A 21675-nucleotide genomic window follows, 5' to 3' on the forward strand; every position below is an offset into this window, starting at 1 on the left:
CTTGTGTTTTCACTTCCTCGAGTGAAATCAACTCTCTTTTTAAATATATTTTCTCTGATGTGTCACCATGCGTATTCACTTTTTTTCACTGCCAATTCTGATCCTGTTATTTTCAAGAGCAGGTAAGTAGTAATATTAAAATAGAAGCTGTTATTGTTTATTTGTGTTGCTGGTCATAACAACATTTTGACAAGATAGAAAGAGCCAAGCAACTACCACAGCATACATACAAAAGCTGCTACATATTATTGGAGAAAGTGAGAATAGGCCACAAACAAGAAAAATGCAACTTTCTAAATGATCTAATACTTGTTGTCTTTATGTTACAGATGCTCTTTTTGGTCATGGTTTGACCCGATGCCGGTTTACTTCCTTTGATGACGTTGTTTATGTGGAACAAATGTACTTCAATAAGGTGCTTCTGATTCAATTCAACAGCACTTTGGGGAAATATATCAGCTACACAGAGAAAACCAAATGGATTGTAGATAGCCTCAACAAAAACGCTCGCATAATGAAACATACAGAAAAGAATAAAGAGAAATGCAAATCCCTCACATCATTCGTATTTGATGCCCTTTCAAAACCAGGTGAGTTTGTGTCTTGAAACTCAGGTAAGACTGCTAATTACAGTGTAAATATTTTGTATACGTGAGTGTTACGGCCGCCGGCTTGTGTTGTGTTTTCTTTTCTCCCCCTTTCCCCCCACTCTTTTTTTTTTATTTTTTATTTTTTTCAATAGAAACTTTATTTATAGATCCTTTCCCCCACTCTAGGTTCTGCCCCTTTTTTTCCTGGTGCGTCATTAAGTGATCTGGCTCACCTGTGGCTACTCAAGCGGGCGGGGCATATAACCTGGAGGTGGAACTGGTGTTTGGCTCTGTGGTTTGGCCTGTGTGGCAAGCGGTCGCGCCACTCCGGCAGCGACGGATATGGACGCAACGGACCACCGAACGAACCGGCGAGTGGGCGGTTCTGTGTTCAAGTTGGATTAATTGGATAGACGTCCTGCGAAGTGGGCGGGACTTGAGTTTCGCTCTGCCGTTTCCAACATGGCGGCCGGGCCACAAACGATCTCGTTCTACAGTTAAACAACACACTATAGCATGTTTCTGAAAACATTTGAGGCGGGAAATGTGTAGTGCAGTAACAGAATCGGGATTCATATTTGATCAACACTGCCTAGTTTGATAGTTTGAACGAAGTTTCTGGAGCCGGCGGCATTGCGTTGGACGGACGTCATTTGCATAAAGTTCAATCTATCGAACTTTATGCAAATTCACATACGGCGACAGGGCAGTCAACTCGACGTGCTTTATCCATCATGCGGAGCTCCTGCTCTACATAGACAATGAATGGGATCCGTTGACTTGACGTCTGTTGCCGGAGTTGGTGTGTCTGTACAGGCCCTTGCGTTGGGGGGTCCGCAAGTCCCTTTGCATTGTGTCGACGCGGAAGCATAAGTGTTGGTCTCATATGCTCTGATTACCTTAGGAAACCGGTGGGTAGCCTGTGCTTTGTAGTGATGGTGAGATGATGCCTCATGAGGCATCGAACCACTTGAGCCAATTGGTTCGAGAAAGGGTTCATTTCTCGAAGCTTCATGTGCACACGATACCACCTACTGGCCAAGTGTATAACCACAGACAACTGTATCTGAACCACATAATGTGTGATGCATTACATTTTTGTGTCTGTTATGTCTGTTGGGAATGACTATGAATTACAAAAAATACAAATACAAATAATTACTTAAAGATCATTCAAACCGTTTGATTATTCTATACAGACAGTGTGGAAACAGGGAGGTAGAGGACATTGGGGGAGACTGATCCCGGGCCGGGAGTCGAACCCGGGATCGCCACGTCGAGGACGTTGAGCCCCTGTACATGAGGCGTTTTGAGGAAGTCCGTCTTTTGTTGGCACGTTTTCTCTTTGTTTATAAATAAACTTCGTCTTGGCCGTATCACCTCTGGTTGTCTTTCAAAACTCCCAGTTATTTAATTATATGTTACTCCCTTCATCCCCTAGCCCAACAGTGAGGTATCAATAAAATACTTAATTACTTACAACAATATAATTACTGCATGCCTGTGTATGCAATAATGTGTGCAGTAAGCAAGTTGTATATTAAGGTGCCACCCAGTTTGAACAGCGATCTCCTGTAGGACCAGGAGCAGCACCCCCAGCCCAAGGCAGCATCAGCACCCTTATCGGTCTGCTAATTTAGGGTATACATTTGACATGGCCTTCCGGAAATTCATTCCCAGCACTACACCTGACACACTGGATGTTTTAAATGTGAGCTCTACTGATTTCATCTTGCTATTGCAGCGATCCAAGATGGGGTCTCTGCGCTTCATGGCAAGTTTAACACTGCGTCAGCCGGGAAGGTGACAGAGCTGACCCACCCATGGCCAGAAGTATAGGGGGGACTGGGGCCCTCCAGGCCAGCACAACCAGGAAGACTTTCATCCCCCACTTGTTGGCAGTTCTTCAACGTTCCTCCCAGCTCTGACAGATAGTGGTGACAGATAGACAGAGCTCTGACAGATAGTGGTCACTCAGACCTATTGACCTACCTGGCCCCGACAGGAGCCTTTACTCCCCATCCTCCACGTTCAACACTGGATCGATGGATATAAGTGTTTGGATTTGGTGCTCCTCAGCCCTTTTGCCAGGGCCCCCCCTGCTAGGGGGGTGAGACAGGCAGGCACTTCCTAACTCCAAGCTGAACCAGTTGCCTTGGCGCTCACAACCAATTACCTGATGCGTCTCTCCCTACCTGGCTGGACAGGATGCTACAGAGAGGTTACATTGCAATTCAACCATCAACCACCGCCATTCAGTGGCATTCTTCAGACCTCCCTCTCTACAACTGCAGAGAGGGTGGCTCTGGAGAGAAAGTCAGTCTCTCTCCTCCTCATCGCTGCTCCCCACAGATGGATAGAGTACTCGAACCCAGTACTTGAGTAAGAGTACAAATACTACTGGTCAAAATTTACTCTGTTACAAGTAAAAGTAGCTCAGTCAACATGGTACTTGAGTAAGAGTAAAAAAGTACTTGCTTTTAAAGGTACAAAAGTACATGCTTTTAAACGTACTTTAAGTAAAAGTAAGAGTAAGAGTAAATTTCAAATAAAGTGAATGGGATCACCTGCACGGTGGTGTAGTGGGTAGCACTCTCGCCTCACAGCAAGAGGGTCCTGGGTTCGATTCCCGGGTCGGCCCGGGTTCCTTCTGTGTGTAGTTTGCATCCTCCCACAGTCCAAAGACATGCAGGATGGGGATAGGTTAATTGGTGACTCTAAATTGCCCGTGAGTGTGAATGGTTGTCTGTCTCTACATGTTGGCCCTGTGATAGACTGGCGTCCTGTCCAGGGTGTACCCTGCCTTTGCCCAATGACAGCTGGGATCGGCTCCAGCCCCCCCGTGACCCTAAATACAGGATAAGCAGTAGAAAATGGATGGATGGGATCACAGGACTACAGCAGATGTTGCAGATGCAGATGTTTATTCACAATCATTGAAATTGTAACCAAATGAACCTGCACCGTCCAACTAACTCTCTATCATTGGGAACTGGAACCCCCTCAAAGACCAATGTTGTCCCTACACCACTGGTTGAGAATCACTGTTTTACAAAAAACTACACCTCTGCTTTCAATAACTCAATGTTGAGGTCACTTGTCTTTACAGGAAGGACAATACAGGAGCACAACAAACTGTCTCCCCATGTATCCTTATGGGGAGGGATTACGTATACCGCTTTTACGTAGATCCCAGTGGAGAGCCTGCACTGTGATAGGTTTCCTTCTTTGTGTCCAATAGTACTTAAAAAAAGAAAGGAAAAAAACAAAGACCAGACCTGAAAGTAACAAGTACTTTTCAGCCTTTCTAGAAATTAACTTGAGTAAAAGTAAAAGGATTTGTCTTGGAGTAAGAGTAATAAGTACCAAAGAAATCTAATACTCAAGTAAAGTACAAATCCTCTGGATATGTACTTAAGTACAGTACTTAATTAAATTTACTCTGTTACTGTCCACCACTGCTGCTCCTTCCTTGGAGGCTTGGACAGGCTTTAGGGAGCAAGTTTTTCATTGGAACAAAATATTTACACTGTAATTTGTGGGCTATTACCAAAAGTATCACCAAAACGTTCAGCATTATTGGTACATAATATATAATAATAAGTTAAAGTTATATTATTTCATGCCAGTTTTGTTTTTGTTCTTTCCGCAAGTGGAGCCCTCCGTAAGGCTGAGGTCAGTTGAAGCAGCAGACAGCAAACATCCACACATGCTCGTCTGTGGTGTATACGGCTTTTATCCCAAACCAATCCGAGTGACTTGGCTGAGAAACGGAAAGAGGGCGACATCTGATGTGACGTCCACTGAGGAACTGCCCAATGGGAATTGGCTCTACCAGTTGCACTCCTTTCTGGAATTTACGCCCACACCTGGAGAGAAAATCACATGCATGGTGGAGCATGCCAGCCTGAAGGAGCCCAAGCTTTATGACTGGGGTAAGAGAGGGACAGGAGGTGTTCTTGGACCTTGGCCTTCTGTTGTTATCAATACAAATTTAACTTTTAATTACTTATTAATGTATAATATGAAAATCTAACGTAGTGTTTGTGATAAATGTCTTTGCAGACCCGACATCTGAGTCACAGAGGAACAAAATCGCTGTTGGAACATCCGGGCTGCTGCTGGGTCTGGTGTTTTTTGTTGGTGGCCTGATTTACTACAAGAAGAACACTGCTGGTGAGAGTTCAGATCAATCACCAAATTATTTAGATTTACAGTGTTAGATAGTTAGTAGTTAGGAAAGAGAGTGTCAAGATAAATAAGCCTTAAAGGAGTCATCACCAGGAAATCGCAATTTCTCTTGTTAAAACATGCATATCTGTGTTTGACCTCAGTTGAAACTTGCCTGAAAGGCTGGAGTTTGAAAGTGGCGCCGTTTTTTCGCTTCTGCTCTTTTTCCGAACAGGAATAGCACACAAGGGTGTGCATTCCTAAAGCACGAGATTTTGATTCTGCGCCTTCGGTGACGTCACCGTGGCGGCTACTTGCATAAGCCCACCCCTCTTTCACCACCCAACCCCGCCCCGTCCGCTACCTGAAATCGCCGAAGCGCCGCCATTATGTTTTGGAGTCTGCATGCAGGCAAGCCCCCCCGGCTCTGTCCTTCCTGCGGCGAATCAACGCGCGCCTCATTACATATTATACAATGCACATCCGGACCAGTCAAAACCTCGCACGAATCTCGCGTGATAGAATCGCGGTACGAAAAAGGGTCAGAACAAGCTCAATGTTTGATTAAATTTTTTTTTTTTTTTTCTAATAAGTTTTACGAATTGATCCAAAGCGATCCAAGGGGGGCTGGATACGTATAAAACCAGGTTATGACTCCTTTAACTAAAGACTAAAGACACAAACAGAACATTATGCTTTTGATGCTGCTGTTACATTGCATCACTGTTTTTTAAGTGCAACTCATAGGCATCCCTGCATCGATGCATTGCTGCAAGAAAAGATTAACATCAAATTACTGTTTCTCAAATTCAATGTGTGACTTTGTTTGTTTTTTTGTTTTTTTCCCAGTTCTAGGAAGAGTGTTGGTGCCAACAGGCCCGGCCCTAACCAATCTGGAGCCCGAGGCAAGATTTTAGGTGGCGCCCCCCTTGCATCGGCAGTGTAGTGTATATACTCACAAGAAACCGAATAGCTTTATCTTTGACCCTTTTTTTACTTAAAGAAAGCAAATTCACAATCAGAATAGTTAACAAGATAAAAAAATTATGAATAAATAAATGAATACAAAAAATAAAATGAATATATGAAATACAATCATTTTTACATACATTCATAAATAGCCTTAAGTATAAGATCTAACCAAACACAAAATAAAACGTGTCAACAAGTTGCATAAAATAAATTAAAAATACAATATAAATAAGGCACTGCACAAAACAAGATATTAAAGGTGGGGGCAACAGGAAGACGCTTGATGCTGCTGCATCACTGGTCGGTTGTGCTGCTGATGCTGCATCACTGGTGGGTTGTGCTGCTGAGGTGGAGGCAGCAGTGGTAGATGTAGTAGATGTGGTAGATGGAGGGGTGGGATTTAGAAACTTCAACAGTGCATCTGAAGAGAGGAGTATGTGACTCCATTGAGTATTACAGTCTAATAATAAAAACATATTCCAGGAATAAAATGAAATGATATAATATAAATGAAAAACCAAAGAGGTATGATGTTAACTGATATGCAAATTAGATTAGATTCTATTTATTGTCATCATTACAGTGAAATGCTGAATAGCAGAATGCAAAGTAGCAGTAATATATATGAGAATGTTATGTTATTTATGATTATCTTTGACCGAATCACAGCAGTGCTCATATTCAAAACAGCATTCTCTCTCATGTGATATTGCTTAATTAACATTAATGATGTGCACTTTAACAACTAGGCTTACAACTATGATATGGGGTGGAAAAGTGACTATTACCAGCGAGTACTGTAATTACCTAACGTTACAATGTTACTTTCCATAACAACTTAGCCCCCTCCACAATATTAACTGACGTTAAAACAGTCAACTAACGTTAGCTATTGATTAGCAATTAGCGAATCATGTAACGTTAGCTTAATGCTAAAAAGCCAGGTGTCTATCTGTAACAGACAAATAATTGAATGTAACGTTACCTCTGTCTTTTTCTCGTTTCTCCTCCTCTTCTTTTCTTTTTTTTCTTCCCTGGGCACCGGACAGTTTTGGCCGTTTTGACATCTTGTGTTGATTTTTTGATGTGGTGATGACGTCCAAAAAGAATCATGATACGGGAAGGGAGGGGGCGCACCGTGCATGGGAGTGGGTTGTAATGTTGTAACAAATATTATTTCTATTAAATAGGCGTTGCTTTTCATTTTAATTAACGTGGGATTATTTCTTGTAATGGTACCAACTTTTTTTGTTTGTTTGTTTAAAAAAAAAATTGTTTTACCATTTGTGGCACTGGCGTGGCGCCCCCCGATGGACGGCGCCCTTAGCATTTGCCTATACGGCCTATGCCACGGGCCGGCCCTGGGTGCCAACAATTTAAGGCAGCCACCAGTTTGGCTGAAAAATGTATAATACAAGCCAAAATGTAAAATGATCCAACCAGGGAATCATCTCACCAAAATGGCAGAGGATCAAATAAATAGGAACAGTTCTGCATGAGTAAAAGAGCTGCATGTAAGGAGGTTGATATGCTGTATAGGGTTTGTATAGGAACAAGTTGTGTTACAATGGTAAAGCTTTTATTTAGGTTTGTTGTTTATAACAGGCCTTTTAGCATGGACCTAACCATAATCAATAGTCCGCATGCTAATGATCAGCACACTGTAGCATAAGCTAATTGAAAGGGCAAGTGCCATCATGAACGGTAAGTCAAATACCCCCAAAATGAGTAAACATTGAACAGCTTGTTTCTTCATCCATACACTCTCGTCACAGCTTAGCAAAGTGCATTGTTATCGCCAGATAATCAGTTCATAACACTGATTCACTAGATTTTGTCGTGATCTAATGGATACATTTAAAGTCCACAGAAGAGAGAGAAAAGGCTTGTAATGTACTGTGATTGTGATGCTACACTGGTTTTGCAAAATGAGCCAACGATAAACATAACTGTGTGTCTTTTAAGCATGCTTACTGCAAGGGCAAGGGAGGTAAATTATCCATCCATCCATCGTCTACTGCTTAGGAGAAGGTGGAGTTCACCCTGGACAGGTTGCCAGTCCATCGCAGGGCATTTTAATGATTATGTATCTATCATAAAACTGATGTTATTACAGAAAAAGTTGTAAAAAATACATTGGATAATGAACTCCTGTTCTGTCCAGAATCTAAAGAGACATACAATTGGAGACGATCATAATATAAAATAACGTAAATGATTGTGTGTGTGCTATAGTGCTGCACCTGCCTGCAGCTTTGTTTTGATCTGTGTGCTGATGAACTTCCCCATACAGAATCAACATGCATTTATCTTTTGAGCTGCCATGTTTGTCCTTGTCTGTCACTTAGCTTATTTATCTGTTCTGCTGTTATTCTCATTTCTTAGAAACAGGCAAGCATCATTAAAATGAGTCGGTTGGGGTTGTTGTTCAAAGGTATTATGTAAACACATATACTGATGTAAACTATATTCACCAAAGTACTGTAAACTATAGTTACTTTTTAGTTTCTGGGCTGATTCCTACTACAAGAAAAATAAAATAGTCACATGAGTGACATGAGGACCCTTATCAAATCCAATGGGGCATTCTGTGTGTGCTGACAAATCCTTAAATGACTCTTTCTCATCACATTTGCATCTAAAACAAAACTGGATACATTCATCACATAACTGATCAATTAACAAGCCAAAAATCTAAATCATTTGAAGTAACCCAAATCCAAATCTCAAACAAAAAAAACCTACTGTACATGACTCACTTTTATTACAAGAAAGTAGGTCAGGCTTGGGGGCGTTGCAGCCCTCAGTCATGGCTGCAGCTCTCAACAAGGTTAAACAGACTGGTCACACTAACCTTGTTTACTACTCACACGGAATATAGAGAGGGGAAGGGACTTAGGCATCAGAATAGCAAACAGAAGCATCAAGCACTGACTTGACACATGCTGGTTGTCTTCTGCTTTGTCACAGAGGAGATAGACTGGTTTACTTTTTTAAATTAAGTTGCTGCTTGTTTGAATGTTATGTGGTTTACGGAAGCTCTCTAGGTTTTACAATTGCAGATATGAACTCTATCCACCTATACATTGAATTTTGCGTAAGAAAGTTTGGGCCGGTGCGTCTATGTTCCCTGTAAGACAGCGTCCAGGGCTTTACTTTCTCTGTTATTTATGCGCCTGCGCACTCTGCAATAATGAGTCGGTTTGGGTTCTATTTTATTTTCCTTTTCTTGTTATTTAAAAGCCCGAGTTTGATCCTCTTCTTGTGTTTCGCCATTTATGTTTACATTCATTACAGAACGAGATGATTCAAAAACAATTAGAGTGATAATATATGTAGAGCGTTCATCAGTGTGGTTTCTCTTCAGGCTACGAACGCGACCCAGATCTCCCGACCTTGTCACCGCAGCTCTGTCTGGCGTCAGGCTAACTGATGGACTGTGCTGTTCCCGTCTCGGAGGTCGTCTCAGAAAAAAAAAATCGTAATCCAGAAAACACCGGCGCCGGCGTAGCGGTTACGTAACCGATAAGAGCGAGAGATGCTTGATAAGAGACTCGTTATAAACACACGGATGGAGGATGACCGCGAACAGTCCGCGTTTAACGACCACACCGAGGGACTCTGCAAACCGGCTGGTAAGATCTAAAGACTCGTTTTAACTGACCTGCTCCAACAGGTGCAATCACCAGTCATCTTTTAATACGTGCACTTTATATCTTCTGTAACTCATGTCATGTCTCTTTACCTGACATCACTATTCTCATGTACCATATTTCATATCTTACCAGTGTGATAAGTATTTACATGTTGATACTTGTATGTATCCATAAATATTGAATTTCAAGCAATTTTAGGCTCAAAATATACATTTCAGTTTGAAATTGTTCTGGTTATTGTATTGATTTATCTGACAGCCTAGACATTTTTTAAATCTATAATTCAAATATAAAATGACAAAAAAAAAAGCAAAAACAGTCAATTAAATCCACCAACAGCATATCAAATATCTAGTTACTAGGATGTTAAAATGTTAAATGTCAATGCATTCAGTAACAACTAAACAAAGCATAATACAATATAACTCTGACAGACTATTATTGCCTTATTAGTCGTTTTTCTTTAACTCAATAATACTTGATAATACTTGAGTACTTTTAATCAATTGCAATTTTGAATACTTATGGAGTGTTTGCAGTATTTCCGATTTTTACTTATGGATGTTAATTCTTCCTCCACCTCTGGACTTACCTTATACTTCTCTATGTTTATCTATTCTACTGTACTCTACTGTCCTCTATTCCACATAGTTTACTCTACTTTACCTTGTTATCCGCTACTTTAATCTATTCCTCTCAACTTTACTCTGACATATTCTATTTTTCTCTAACTTCACTCACCTCTACTTTAGCTTGGATGAGAAACATAAATCAATCATGTTCATTATCTTGAATAATATTGTTAATTTAGCAACTAAACGTGGAGTTTTATTTTTCTAGAGCTCTTTTACCACCAACTGTAAACTAAACTGAGTGAAGCTGAAAGCAAATATTTTGTTGTCTTCTCCACAGTTCTTCTCTGGCGACACTTAGCAGTGACCCTGCCTGTGTGTTCAGCTCAATGGGTGTCTTACTGTCAGTTTGGTGGTGCCGCAGGGCAGACAGCCCTCCCTCCTCTTCATCGGCTTTCCATCCACTGGCCCTCCCAACCTCCTCGCGCCTTGCTGTCACTCTGAACTCCCCTCCGGTTGCTCCGGGAGACAGCCGCTCACTCTGGAGCTCACTCCACTGCTCCCCTCACTTCCTGCTGTCGGCCTGCAAACAGGAAGTGACACGTTCGCCTGTTGAGCTGAGCAGTGATGGGGTGAGGGCGGAGACAGGGGTGAAGAGTGGGCTTCATGTATGGGAGTTGCTGTGGCGCCCCAACCACAGAGGGAGTCATGCCGTCGTGGGCATCTCCAGGCAGAACTGCCCTCTGCAGGCTTCAGGGTACAACGTGTTAGTTGGCGGAGACTCGCAGTCCTGGGGCTGGGAACTCAAGACCAATCAGCTCTGGCATGCTGGACAGAGTCTGGGACTTTACCCAGGAAAGAGGAGCAGGTGCTGCTCAAAGGTGGCACGGACGCCTCTCCCAATCCCTGAACGCCTCCTGCTGGTCCTGGACGCAGACGCGGGAACTCTGGGATTCGTTGTTGATGGCAGCTTCCTCGACGTAGCTTTCAAAGACCTCCCTCGAGGAGTGGAGCTGTTCCCAGCAGTGAGCAGCGTGAGAGGAGGAGCCAGCATACGACTACGATACCTGAACGGTGCCACACGTGAGTATCAGATCTGCTTTGGATGGATATTATTGGGTTGATAAAACACATAAATCAACAGTTTTTCTTTCTCTCTCTCCTCCCCAGGTGATCCCCCTGCCCTGATGGCTTTAAGTGGACTGTCAATTCGGCAGGTTTTAGGGCAACAGAGGCAGAAACAAATGGACAAACTGCCTCTACCCCCTTGTCTCCGGCACTACCTGCTTTCAAGTCAATAATGTATACTATATGTATACAAACACAAATAATAGGAAACATTTTTTTCAATCAAGTGTACCAAGAATGTATAGATTTTTGTTTTAAAAATGATGTACATACATTTAATTGCCATACAAACTTTATTGCCATACTATGTATTACAATATTATAATATACACATTGGTAAAGAGCTGGGAGTCATTTTATTTCTGTTTCTTTCTTTGTGTATAAAATAAATCACTCCAATTTTAATTTGATGTTGTAATTTTTGGACAGTTTCCATTCTTTTATGAATAAAATACTAAATCACATTCATAACAAGGGAAAGAAATATTAAACATTGAGCAGCCCAAAATGTTCCTGCACAGGGGTCTATATACTGCACATCTGCTTTAACTGACTGGTATACAGCTCAGAGAGAGAGAAATTGTGAAATAGGCTAATACTGATAAAAAATAATGATAATAATAATAATAATAATAATAATAAAGAGTAATTATTATACCAAATAGGTTAAGGCATCGCAATATAGCACCTGCTAAATTCTGCCAGTTATAAAACTAACATCAAACCCACTATTGATACTTTACACAGTTTATTTAATTCATTTATAACTCCAAATGAAATTATGCATTTTAAGTGAATGTATGAATTAATCTGTTGCCCAATGAAAAGGAACTGCTTCTTCTGCTTTATTTAAATGAGTAGCTGCGTGGTTAGATTAACGATGACTGCCGGATGTAATTAAATAAGTACCGTTAACTTAAAACGGTTGGTGTTTGTCGTGTGTTTATCCCGGAAGAACGGTGGCACACAAACGTGCGGTCGCGCGCGCTGAGAAACGGACACAAACGCCGTTCCAGAGACGATACATTTATTTTAACCTAACTGCTTATCGATTAAAAATCGGACTTTGCCAAATATCGTTACTTGTATTATAACAAGTATCAACCCGTCCTGTAAGTATAAATTAGCTAACTAATCCGATAGTCTTCCGATAACGCTAGTTCACGTAAGCTAGCTTGACTCAAGTAAGCTAACTGTTAGCTAACTCGCCTAGCTTACTTTAATGGAATAAACTCCACTTTGTTGGCTATGTATTAGGCCAGACAGCTAACTAGCTAGAACTTTGGTTGTTGTTGGAAGTCTAATGTCATCGTTGTGACTATTAACTTTATTTGAATGTGCGTGCCTAGAATTAACTGGTTATGGCAGCGCTGGAAAGTCTGAGAGGAGGAGGAGGAGGAGGGTTAAGTTCAGGTTTTGGTCCACCGGGCGTCATTGGAGATGAAGAAGAGGAGGAAGACTCACCTGCGGTAAAGTTGGACATCACACTCACACCAGCAGAGTAGGAGCAGATAGTCGCAGCAGTCAGATGCGCACTCCTGTATTTGTTTACCAGGTTTTACTGAGTGTTTTAGTCCAGCATGGACAGATGGGCCTCTGCTTCTATGACAGTAAGGACTCCTCTTTACACTTCATGAAAGACAGTCCTGACAACTACGAGCTCCACCTGCTGGCCAGAGGTAAACAATACACAGCCTGGAACAGGTATTTTACCTGAATACAATTAGGTGTATTGGTGTTTCATGTAATTTCAATACCTCAAAAAAGGCAATAGTACACAGAAACACTTGTGCTGTACTATACTGCACCTAGTACCTTATTTATTTTTTCTGCTTAGTCATCCAGGAGGTCGGGCCCCACGTAATAATCACAAGTGCAAAGCAGGAGCGTTGCATGACACGATTCCTCCAACACCTCGGTGAGTTCTATGAAGCAAACATGATCTCAGCGTGGGCTGGGGAAACAGAACAATGTCACATAAAAAAATGTGTTTTGACACAGTCTGAGTCAAGCCGTTTCTAGGTCAAGGGAATGAAACGAGATTAGGGATGCTAGACACTGCAGCCAGATAGTGTGATAAGGGCTTTTGCAGCTATTATATACACACACATTATTTTTTGTACTGAGACTTTAAGTGGCACAATTCTGCCATGTGAAACTATTGCTTTTTCTTTCATAAAACATGCTGTTTTTATTTGCTTTTTTCCCCCCAAACTTGTCTTTGTTGTATTCCAGGTTCAAACCCAGACTACAAGCCAGAGGTGGTTACTTATCCATATGTTGACTTTGGTAAACAGACGCCCATCCTGATAAATAAATAATATAATAAATATCCTCATCAGTTTTTTGCATTACATTTGCATGATTTCCCATGATGAACAGATTGATTTTGAGTACATTTTGAGCGTTGCAGGTCTGGAGGTCAGTAAGCAGAGGCTACTTTCTGCCCATCTCCCTTTCCTACCTGCCTCCACTTCAGAGAGAGACAAAATGTCCTACCTCTCCTCCTGTATCTCCTTTGAATCACCCCTGATGGTGAGCCAGCTGTCTACATGTCATTAGTCCATCGTTGGGCAGGAGCTGATTACACACTGTCCATAATTTTTTGGTGTGTGTGTGTGTGTGTGTGTGTGTGTGTGTTTGTGTGTGTGTGTGTGTGTGTGCATCCGTTGGGGTAGCTGAGGGCAGTGGGCGCTCTGCTGAAATGTCTGGACAGGAGGAGAGTGGGAGTGGAACTGGAAGACAGCACTGTTGGAGTTCCTATCCTACAGTTCAATACCTACACACTGTAAGACACATATTAATGTGGCTTTGCAAACACACACACACACAGGACTGTGAATAACCATTTTCCATTTTTTGTGGATGAGGATTGTTTTGTTTTACTGCTCTGTATTATATCTGTTAGAGGCATGCATGTGTGGCATTATGTCTCATAGTATTTGTACATGTACTGTATCACATTTTTATCTATAATCTATCCTCTATCTTGTGTGATGCGAAAGCTTTTGTGAATTTAATTGAAATGTTGTTTCTTCCCAATATAGTAACGGTGTTGTTTGCATTGACCGGGATACCTACAGGTAAGAGTGTTCTCTGTTAAGTGGTTGATCTTTATCCAATATATTTATCAATTTATCAATAAAAGCTGACTCTGGTCTCATACATCACTCATTAATTGTTCGTTCCACAAGCAAAACCTACAGTACATTTTAATTTGTAGGGCTGTCCTCAACCAAAGACATTCTTACTCGACTCACACTCACTAACGATTTTGTCAACTAATCAATTAGTTGATTTAATCGGCTGATCTGTAAGTAACTGAGTTTCTCCACAGAGAATCGCCACCTTAAATCTTGTGTTTTCTCATACGTTTCTATTAATTTGACTATAACTTGTAATCAAAGACTTGCTTACCTGGGATATTTTTAGTCTTATTTTGTACATTTACTTAACAAAGGCAAAACTGTACAAAGACACAAAGGAGAGGTTGAGAGGTCACCATCACCATGGACGTATTTGTTTCAGTGTACTGCAGATCTTCAAATCAGAACGTCACCCTTCAGTGTACAAGCTGCACTCAGGTGAAAAGGAAGGACTCAGTCTTTATGGTGCGAAGCCCTGAAGGAAGTAATTATTACTCTTTGTTTATCTGATGGTGTTTATAGGAAATACCTGTTTTTATGTTGTGTTGCAGGAATATTGAACCGCTGCCGGTGCAAGTTTGGCTCCAAACTGCTACGGTGAGAAATGCCTCTGTGATGACTCTATAGTAGGTCCAAGCACATGCAAAAAACAATAACAAATGGGCTTATTACCTCATCAAAAGTCAATATCAGGCTTTTATTAAAGAAAGGTGAGTCCTCCATATTCAGTTAAAGTAAACCTCCCCACCATGCTGCGTAACAGCACAACACAAAATGTATGCAGTCGGTATGAGAAGTTGATGGCAGCTACCTCTTATAATGCTGCAGCACTACAACTACTACTAGTAGTATTGTGACGACTTCTCAGAGGCAGGGCCAGTTTATAGCTAATTCTATAAACAGCGCAAATTAATTCACACATGACAATAATACATAACTGATTGTTTAAAATGATCAAATAAAACAATTTAACTTCTTTAAGAAGGTTGATTTGTTTTCAGGAACTTAGGAGAATTAGAAACAAACATTACGCCAAAGCGTTAAAATTGAAACGTCTTTGTCATGTGTTTATAAACTAATTGCAGCAGAAGATTTGTTTGTTTCAGGTTTACATACCACTGCTTGTATCTATGGCAACAAGACAAAATGTTTCAGCTTGTCCAACACAATACATCATCTGTTTTTGGTACTGTAACCACTCATATTATGGTGATTTTAATGTCATGCTCTGGATATTGTGGGAAAGTGCATTCATGTAATTCTGAATTATTGTTATCATTATTGTTTTGCATCCATACAACATCTGGTTAACTGTGGAAGCTGTGCTTGTTGTTATAGACGAAAGACAAAGTTTACTAGTTTGTCGTAACCTCTCCTTTTCAGCCAGTGGTTTCTGCGGCCAACACAGGACCTGGCCGTGTTACACAGGAGACAGGAAGTGATACGTTTCTTCACATCACCTCATAACTCCGACGTGCTGAGCATCCTGCAGTCTTCACTACGCAACATCAGCAACATACCGGTAACAACTACACCCAACGACCTTTTTCCAACACATCTGTGACCATTTATCCCCTCACGTGCAATTATGCCCCTGCCTAAAGCTTCTCTTTGCTTGTGTGTTAGACTCTTCTGCGCAGGATGTCTCTCTCTCACACCAAAGTGTCCGACTGGCAGAGTCTCTACAAGGTTGGAGCTACAGCATAACCATATATACGCCTTCTCCGGGTGACAGGTTCTCTTGAATGTGGCTATTGTGTGTGTTTTATCAGACAGTGTACAATGTGGTGTGCATCAGGGACACGGTGCGACACTTGCCTCAGGCCATTCATCTCTTTCGCGACATCAGTGAAGGTATCGCAGACGACCTCCACCATATTGCCTCCCTCATCAGCCGAGTTGTGAGTCAAAAATAATAATAATAATAATAATAATCTGAGAGATCTCCTGCCTTTTGTTGCCTGTTGGTTCTCAATAGTTTTGCAGTCTTACTGAGTTGACTCCATCTTTGATTTGGAACACGTAGGTGGACTTTGAAACCAGCTTAGCTGAGAACCGCTTCACCATCAAACCGAACGTTGACCCAGCGATCGATGAGAGTAAGTGCCTCCGTGCTGGACTCAGGAACAGTCATATAATTGGTGAAAATGCCTGCTTGATATGGGCCCATGTCGATAAGGTCACAGGGGGTTGATTTAAAGTCTTAACAATGCTCCGTCCCTCTATCAGAGAAGAGGAGGATGATGGGGTTGTCCGACTTCCTGACCGATGTAGCCAGAAGAGAGCTGGATCACCTGGACGCCCGCATTCCCTCCTGCTGCGTCATCTACATCCCTCTGGTCTGAGCTTATTGGTGAAAGCACTCTGAGAACCACATATATGTGTCCGTGCACATACAGTATATCATTATTTATTCCTCCTTACAGATTGGTTTCCTGCTCTCTGTCCCTCGCCTGCCCAGCATGGTGGAGAAAGAGGATTTTGAGATAGAGGGCCTTGATTTTATGGTTTGTGTATGAGCTTGTCAACATTTTTGTTTGTCTGTGTTCTTCAAAATCATGCATTCTCATGTGCCGTGAAACCACTTCCTTGTGTCAATGTGGGCTAGTTTCTGTCCGAGGAGCGCCTGCACTACCGCAGCCAGAGAACCAAGGAGCTAGACGACCTCTTGGGAGACTTGCACTGTGACATTAGAGGTATTTTTCCTTCTTACTAACAGGAAACTCACTTTTACCTGATACCTGTGGACCTGACATTGTTAGAAATATCATCTGAAGTCTCTCCTGATTCTACTTCCCGTTTCTCAGACATGGAGACAGCAGTGATGACACAGTTGCAGAACACAATCCTGGAGAGGAGCGCCTCTCTTTACAAGGTTGGTGTGCACTGCAGAGCACATTCAGGTCCTGTGTTAGTGTCACACTTGATGATGAGCGTGAAAGTAATTATTGTAAATGTGTGTAGGTGGTGTTTGCTCTGATTAGTTGCCGTTGTTTCCTTGGTTGGGCTGTACTATTATTCTTATTAAACATGTCCTGAACCTATTACTTGTACTTACTACAAGTGGTATTTGTCTCATGACAGAAATGCGTGCTATTATTGCGAATTGTATTGTTATTTTAGAGGGCAGAATGGGGGCGTTGAGTTCAGATGATAAATAGTTGTGTTTACAATATTGTAGCTGTGGTTAAATTGGTCTAGCTATTATTGCAACCTGGCAATTAACTGAATGTTAAAGAAGCAATGAGTCTTATTTAGAGGCGGTCTTGCAGGGTTTCAGATTTATTAAGCTTCATTAAAGTCCCAAATCTCTCTTTTGATAATTAAATATCCACTCTCACACACCATCAATGTGGTTACAATGGATTCCCATAACAACAGATGTTAAAATATACAAATAGAATCACCACACTGCTCCTCCTGCAACACAATGCACTTCAATATATCTTTATGTTCAGTATGTTCTCATTATGTATATCCTCCAGCAAAATGTGATTAAATACACAGCTTCTGCCTCTTGTTTTACCTGTTGAGCTCTAAGTTTGTGAAGTGAACACTGCTGTTCCTTCATTGGTTGAAACGTCTCTGATCAGGACGGGCTGTGTTAATGTGTGTGTCGTGTAGGTTGTAGATCTCACTGCTGAGCTGGACTGTCTGATGGCTATGAGCAGCGCCTCCCAAGAGTACAGCTACACCTCACCCAAACTAGTCAGCCACAGGACCATAACGGTCACACAGGGCAGGTAGGCCCTCACACACTAGATGGAAGTCATTATCCAGTAATGTAAAACATTCCATTAACAGTGTTAAGACGAAAAGTATCACATAAACAGTACCCACACTCATAAAGCAGAAGCTGTATTTAATATGACATTGCAGAGCAGGACTGATAAATGCCTGTGTTTTACGATTTTCTAGACACCCGCTGTTAGAGCTCTGCTCGCCTGTGTTTGTGGCCAACTCCTTCCAGAGCTCTGAGTCACAGGGCAGAGTCAAGATCATCACGGGGCCCAACTCATCTGGCAAGAGCATCTACCTCAAACAGGTGGGGCTGCCAGAAAACACCCCTCTATTCCTCACAATTACAGTTCGATCATCTGAGTATCAGGTGCAGTGATAAACTGCTCCTGGTCTTGACTAGCTCAAATATACTCTACCTTTTGTGTCACTTTTCCACTGTGTTGACAGGTCTGTTTTTGGATGTGACCCAGTTTGTACATGCTTGACTTTCTTGTCTCCCAGAAACTGTCTTATTATTTGATGTTTTGGGGCCAAATATTGCTTCTCTTTTTTTTTTACGCCCAGTGATAAGCTGTGTTCAGGCACAGGTACAGCACAACTAAGATATATATTAAGGGGTAAAGCTATACAAGTGGGAGGCAAAAGTGGTTCAAATTCTACATTATTGACCATAATCCATCTGTCTTTCCAAACTATCTAACTTTCGTGATTACTGCTATCATTTAAGCATTGAAGCTGTAATCTACAACTCATTCAGAAAACACATTCAGAGCGCTGGAATTAAGGGCGACGTTAACGTTTCTTAATGAGAACGTGTTTATTATATACTCCATTAGGAGAAGTTTTGACCTGCAGGCTGATGTAACTCCACTTTCCCATTTGGTTTAGTTCACAGCACTTGTCATTCAACACTCTGACTTTTTTTTACAGGTGGGTCTGATTGTGTTCATGGCTCTGATTGGCTCGGACGTGCCCGCGAAGGAGGCAGAGATCGGTCTGGTGGACGGGATGTTCACCCGTATGCAGAGCAGGGAGTCTGTGTCTGTTGGCCTCAGCACCTTCATGATAGACCTCAACCAGGTATATACACACACACACACACACACACACACACACACACAATAAAACAAAATGTAGTGTATCACTTTGTGGCTCTATTTTCCAGATGGCCCAGGCTCTCAACAGCAGTACTGGCAACTCATTAGTTCTCATCGATGAATTTGGAAAGGGAACTAACACAGTAAGAAAAACCTGTTCCAGCACTTCATCAATTAAATCCATATGTATACATGTAACAAGGACACACATCATGTCATTAGTATGAAGCGCCTGAGAGCAATCGCAGCCAATAGTATCCAATTTAGAGCTGCAGCACAGACCTGCGGTCTACCCCAGCATGTGTCACCTATCAGTAAGAAAACAAGCAGCAGATGTTCAGACGTGCAGATATAGAGGTGGAGATGTGCACCATCTACATGCAAGACGGGTAATACCATTTTGAAATGTGTGCAACCTGCAGACAAAGAGTGTCATCATGGTATCTGTAGTCCATCGATGTTTGCCAGGTTACTCTGGAGAGGGAGGGGGAGGGACTAAACCTGTTGTATAAGTCTAAAGAAGAAAAGCAAGAGTGGGAGGAATAAACCAGATGAAAACAATAAAAAACAATTACCAATTTAAATTCATTGAGTTCCGATTTACCCAAAATAGACAAAACATTTAAAGCAGCTATTGGCCAGAAACAAGTGAATAATTGAAGTAATAAAAGTGAATGTTGCAGTCCTCTGGAACTGCTGGGTGTGTAGAGAAGCTGTTTGATAACACATTTGCCATATCAATACAATATGTCAATGCTAATGTCCACAACTTTGTTCTATTGCTATTACTGCAGGTTTGATCATAGATTCATGAAAAAAATCTTGAAATGCATGCATGGGTTTCCCTTATATGTGAGTGTTATTATTAATCTCAGCTGGGTGTGTGACACAGTGCTAAATATAAAACCCCACTAGCGCCCTAGCATAAAAACAGCTCTAAAAACACTCTTACCTGCAGGTGGTCCATGTGGTAACAATTAAGCAGCAATAGCATTGCTGGCCTGTATGTGGCGACATGTACCATAGAACCCCATGGACTGGTTCTTTTGTTTCATATTACACCCTTCTATCTGTCCCCAAACGTCCTGTCTGTCTTTCTACTGTACACTATTGGAAATAAACACAGAATGGCCCACTATCCCCGTTGAGGAGTGCAACCTATTTGTACGTCAAAAGTTTCATTGTAAGCATACAAACTTGACTATACTTCACGATACAATTTGTCTTTTATTATTAGAATTTAAATAGACTATCATTAGGAACACAGATCATTTCTATTCTTGAATTCTTATTCATCATTACAGTAGCATCCGTTAACATTTGTTTTTGTGATCCTACTGCTCAATCACAAAGAAAGGGGGCATCTGGTGGGTGGACTTTTTTTTATCACCAGATAATACTCAGGAAGGTTTTGTTAACTGGTTTACATGTGGCACCGACTCAATCTCAAACTAGGGTTTATGTAAAGAGCTTAACCTCGATTAAGACTGGAGAGTCCGACCTACAGGAGCGTCATCCTGATCTGATATGATGTTGCCCTTCAGGTGGATGGACTGTCCTTGCTGGCTGCGTCCATCTCTCATTGGCTGAGAAAACCTCCCGTGGATGTTCCTCATGTCCTGTTGGCTACTAACTTCCACAGTTTGCTGCAGCTGGGCCTGCTCCCCCCCTCCGGTCTGCTGTCTCTCCTGGTACTGAGAGACACTCCACTGAGCTTGCACAATGATGACATGAAGCCTGAAACCATTTTGTGAATGTTCAATGTGGTTTCATCAAACTAATGTGTGGCAGAAAACTTCCAAATGAACCAATCGGCTGACGAGACACCACTTCAGATTTGTTGCACCTCACTAGAAGTTTATTTTATCGTGTATGTGATTTTTGTGTGTATGTGGTTGTGTATCAATGTGTGTGTTAGACCCTGGAGACAGCTGTGGACGGGGATGAGTTGGTGTTTCTGTACCAACTGAAGGAAGGAATCTGCCAGTCCAGCTATGCTGCCAATATCGCTTCACTGGCAGGCCTGCCAACGAGCCTTGTGCAGAGAGGAGTAGAGGTAAACACACACACACAGATGCAACGCAGTTGCATGCTCACATAGACCGACTGTGTGTGTGTGTGTGTGTGTGTGTGTGTGTGTGTGTGTGTGTGTGTTTGGTCAGGTGTCTGAACTGTACAGGACAGGAAAGCTTATCAAACGCATTGACAAAGCATCCTCGGATGAGCAGGCAAACAGGTAACAGAATGACAACGAAGACCGACACAAGAGAGCGCTGTATGTGCAACAGACACGTTTGTATGTGTGTGTGACTGACAGGTGCAGGTCTGTAGTGGAGGCGTTCCTGAGCCTCGACCTGGATAACAAGGAATTGGACCTTCAGCACTTCTTGAAAGAGGAGCTCCTGCCCTCTGCTGGCGAGCTGCTGAACCACAGCTGAACTGGTCTGCAGCTGCAAACATGTTTGTGCAGCTCTGTGATCAGTTTGTTCGTTCACTATCAAATATTTTCAGCTGGTTGTGATAGAGAGGGCAGGGTTTAACTGATCCACATGACACATACAGGACAAAAATATATATTACAACATGACTGAAGCATTTATTAT

At 41.9% G+C, this 21675-nt stretch overlaps 3 protein-coding genes across 5 annotated transcripts; all 3 read left to right on the plus strand.

The window, feature by feature from the left end:
- LOC311025107 (DLA class II histocompatibility antigen, DR-1 beta chain-like) lies at positions 1-8281 on the plus strand. Of its 3 annotated transcripts, XM_084027834.1 has the most exons (6): positions 1-122; positions 330-590; positions 4244-4525; positions 4656-4766; positions 5616-5625; positions 7097-8281. In XM_084027834.1, exons 1-6 carry the CDS (start codon positions 68-70, stop codon positions 7110-7112), a joined length of 735 nt encoding a protein of 244 aa, XP_083883960.1. In that variant the 5' UTR covers positions 1-67; the 3' UTR covers positions 7113-8281. The 3 variants fall into 3 exon arrangements, with proteins under 3 accessions (XP_083883960.1, XP_083883959.1, XP_083883958.1); XM_084027833.1 differs by having other exon boundaries at positions 5616-8281; XM_084027832.1 differs by having other exon boundaries at positions 5610-8278.
- Positions 8282-9215: 934 nt separating this feature from the next.
- LOC311025106 (SPRY domain-containing SOCS box protein 2) lies at positions 9216-11459 on the plus strand. Its single transcript, XM_084027831.1, has 3 exons — positions 9216-9367; positions 10301-11043; positions 11131-11459. Exons 2-3 carry the CDS (start codon positions 10350-10352, stop codon positions 11259-11261), a joined length of 825 nt encoding a protein of 274 aa, XP_083883957.1. The 5' UTR covers positions 9216-9367; positions 10301-10349; the 3' UTR covers positions 11262-11459.
- Positions 11460-12449: 990 nt separating this feature from the next.
- On the plus strand, positions 12450-21528 carry msh5 (mutS homolog 5; the record flags this gene model as incomplete). The annotated part of the gene is made up of 25 exons (XM_084027878.1): positions 12450-12557; positions 12644-12767; positions 12926-13006; positions 13324-13377; positions 13502-13623; positions 13767-13876; positions 14136-14171; positions 14617-14699; positions 14786-14831; positions 15618-15756; positions 15861-15923; positions 16007-16135; positions 16261-16333; positions 16464-16573; positions 16661-16741; positions 16843-16930; positions 17042-17109; positions 17859-17977; positions 18153-18279; positions 18906-19055; positions 19141-19215; positions 20617-20763; positions 20991-21128; positions 21235-21308; positions 21390-21528. 25 exons carry the CDS (start codon positions 12450-12452, stop codon positions 21508-21510), a joined length of 2466 nt encoding a protein of 821 aa, XP_083884004.1. The 3' UTR covers positions 21511-21528.
- Between the last annotated feature and the right edge of the window lie 147 nt (positions 21529-21675).

The sequence above is a fragment of the Eutrigla gurnardus genome (assembly GCF_963514095.1).
Source record: "Eutrigla gurnardus genome assembly, chromosome: 14".
Classification (NCBI taxonomy): domain Eukaryota; kingdom Metazoa; phylum Chordata; class Actinopteri; order Perciformes; family Triglidae; genus Eutrigla; species Eutrigla gurnardus.

Bases quoted from the DNA above. Each gene is read 5' to 3' on its own strand.
- LOC311025107 (XM_084027832.1), top strand. From the start codon at position 68: ATGCGTATTCACTTTTTTTCACTGCCAATTCTGATCCTGTTATTTTCA. The intron at 4,526-4,655 runs GTAAGAGAGGGA...ATGTCTTTGCAG, and splicing joins GCCCAAGCTTTATGACTGGG to ACCCGACATCTGAGTCACAG. The intron at 4,767-5,609 runs GTGAGAGTTCAG...TTTTTTTCCCAG, and splicing joins CTACAAGAAGAACACTGCTG to TTCTAGGAAGAGTGTTGGTG.
- LOC311025106 (XM_084027831.1), top strand. From the start codon at position 10,350: ATGGGTGTCTTACTGTCAGTTTGGTGGTGCCGCAGGGCAGACAGCCCT. The intron at 11,044-11,130 runs GTGAGTATCAGA...TCTCCTCCCCAG, and splicing joins ATACCTGAACGGTGCCACAC to GTGATCCCCCTGCCCTGATG.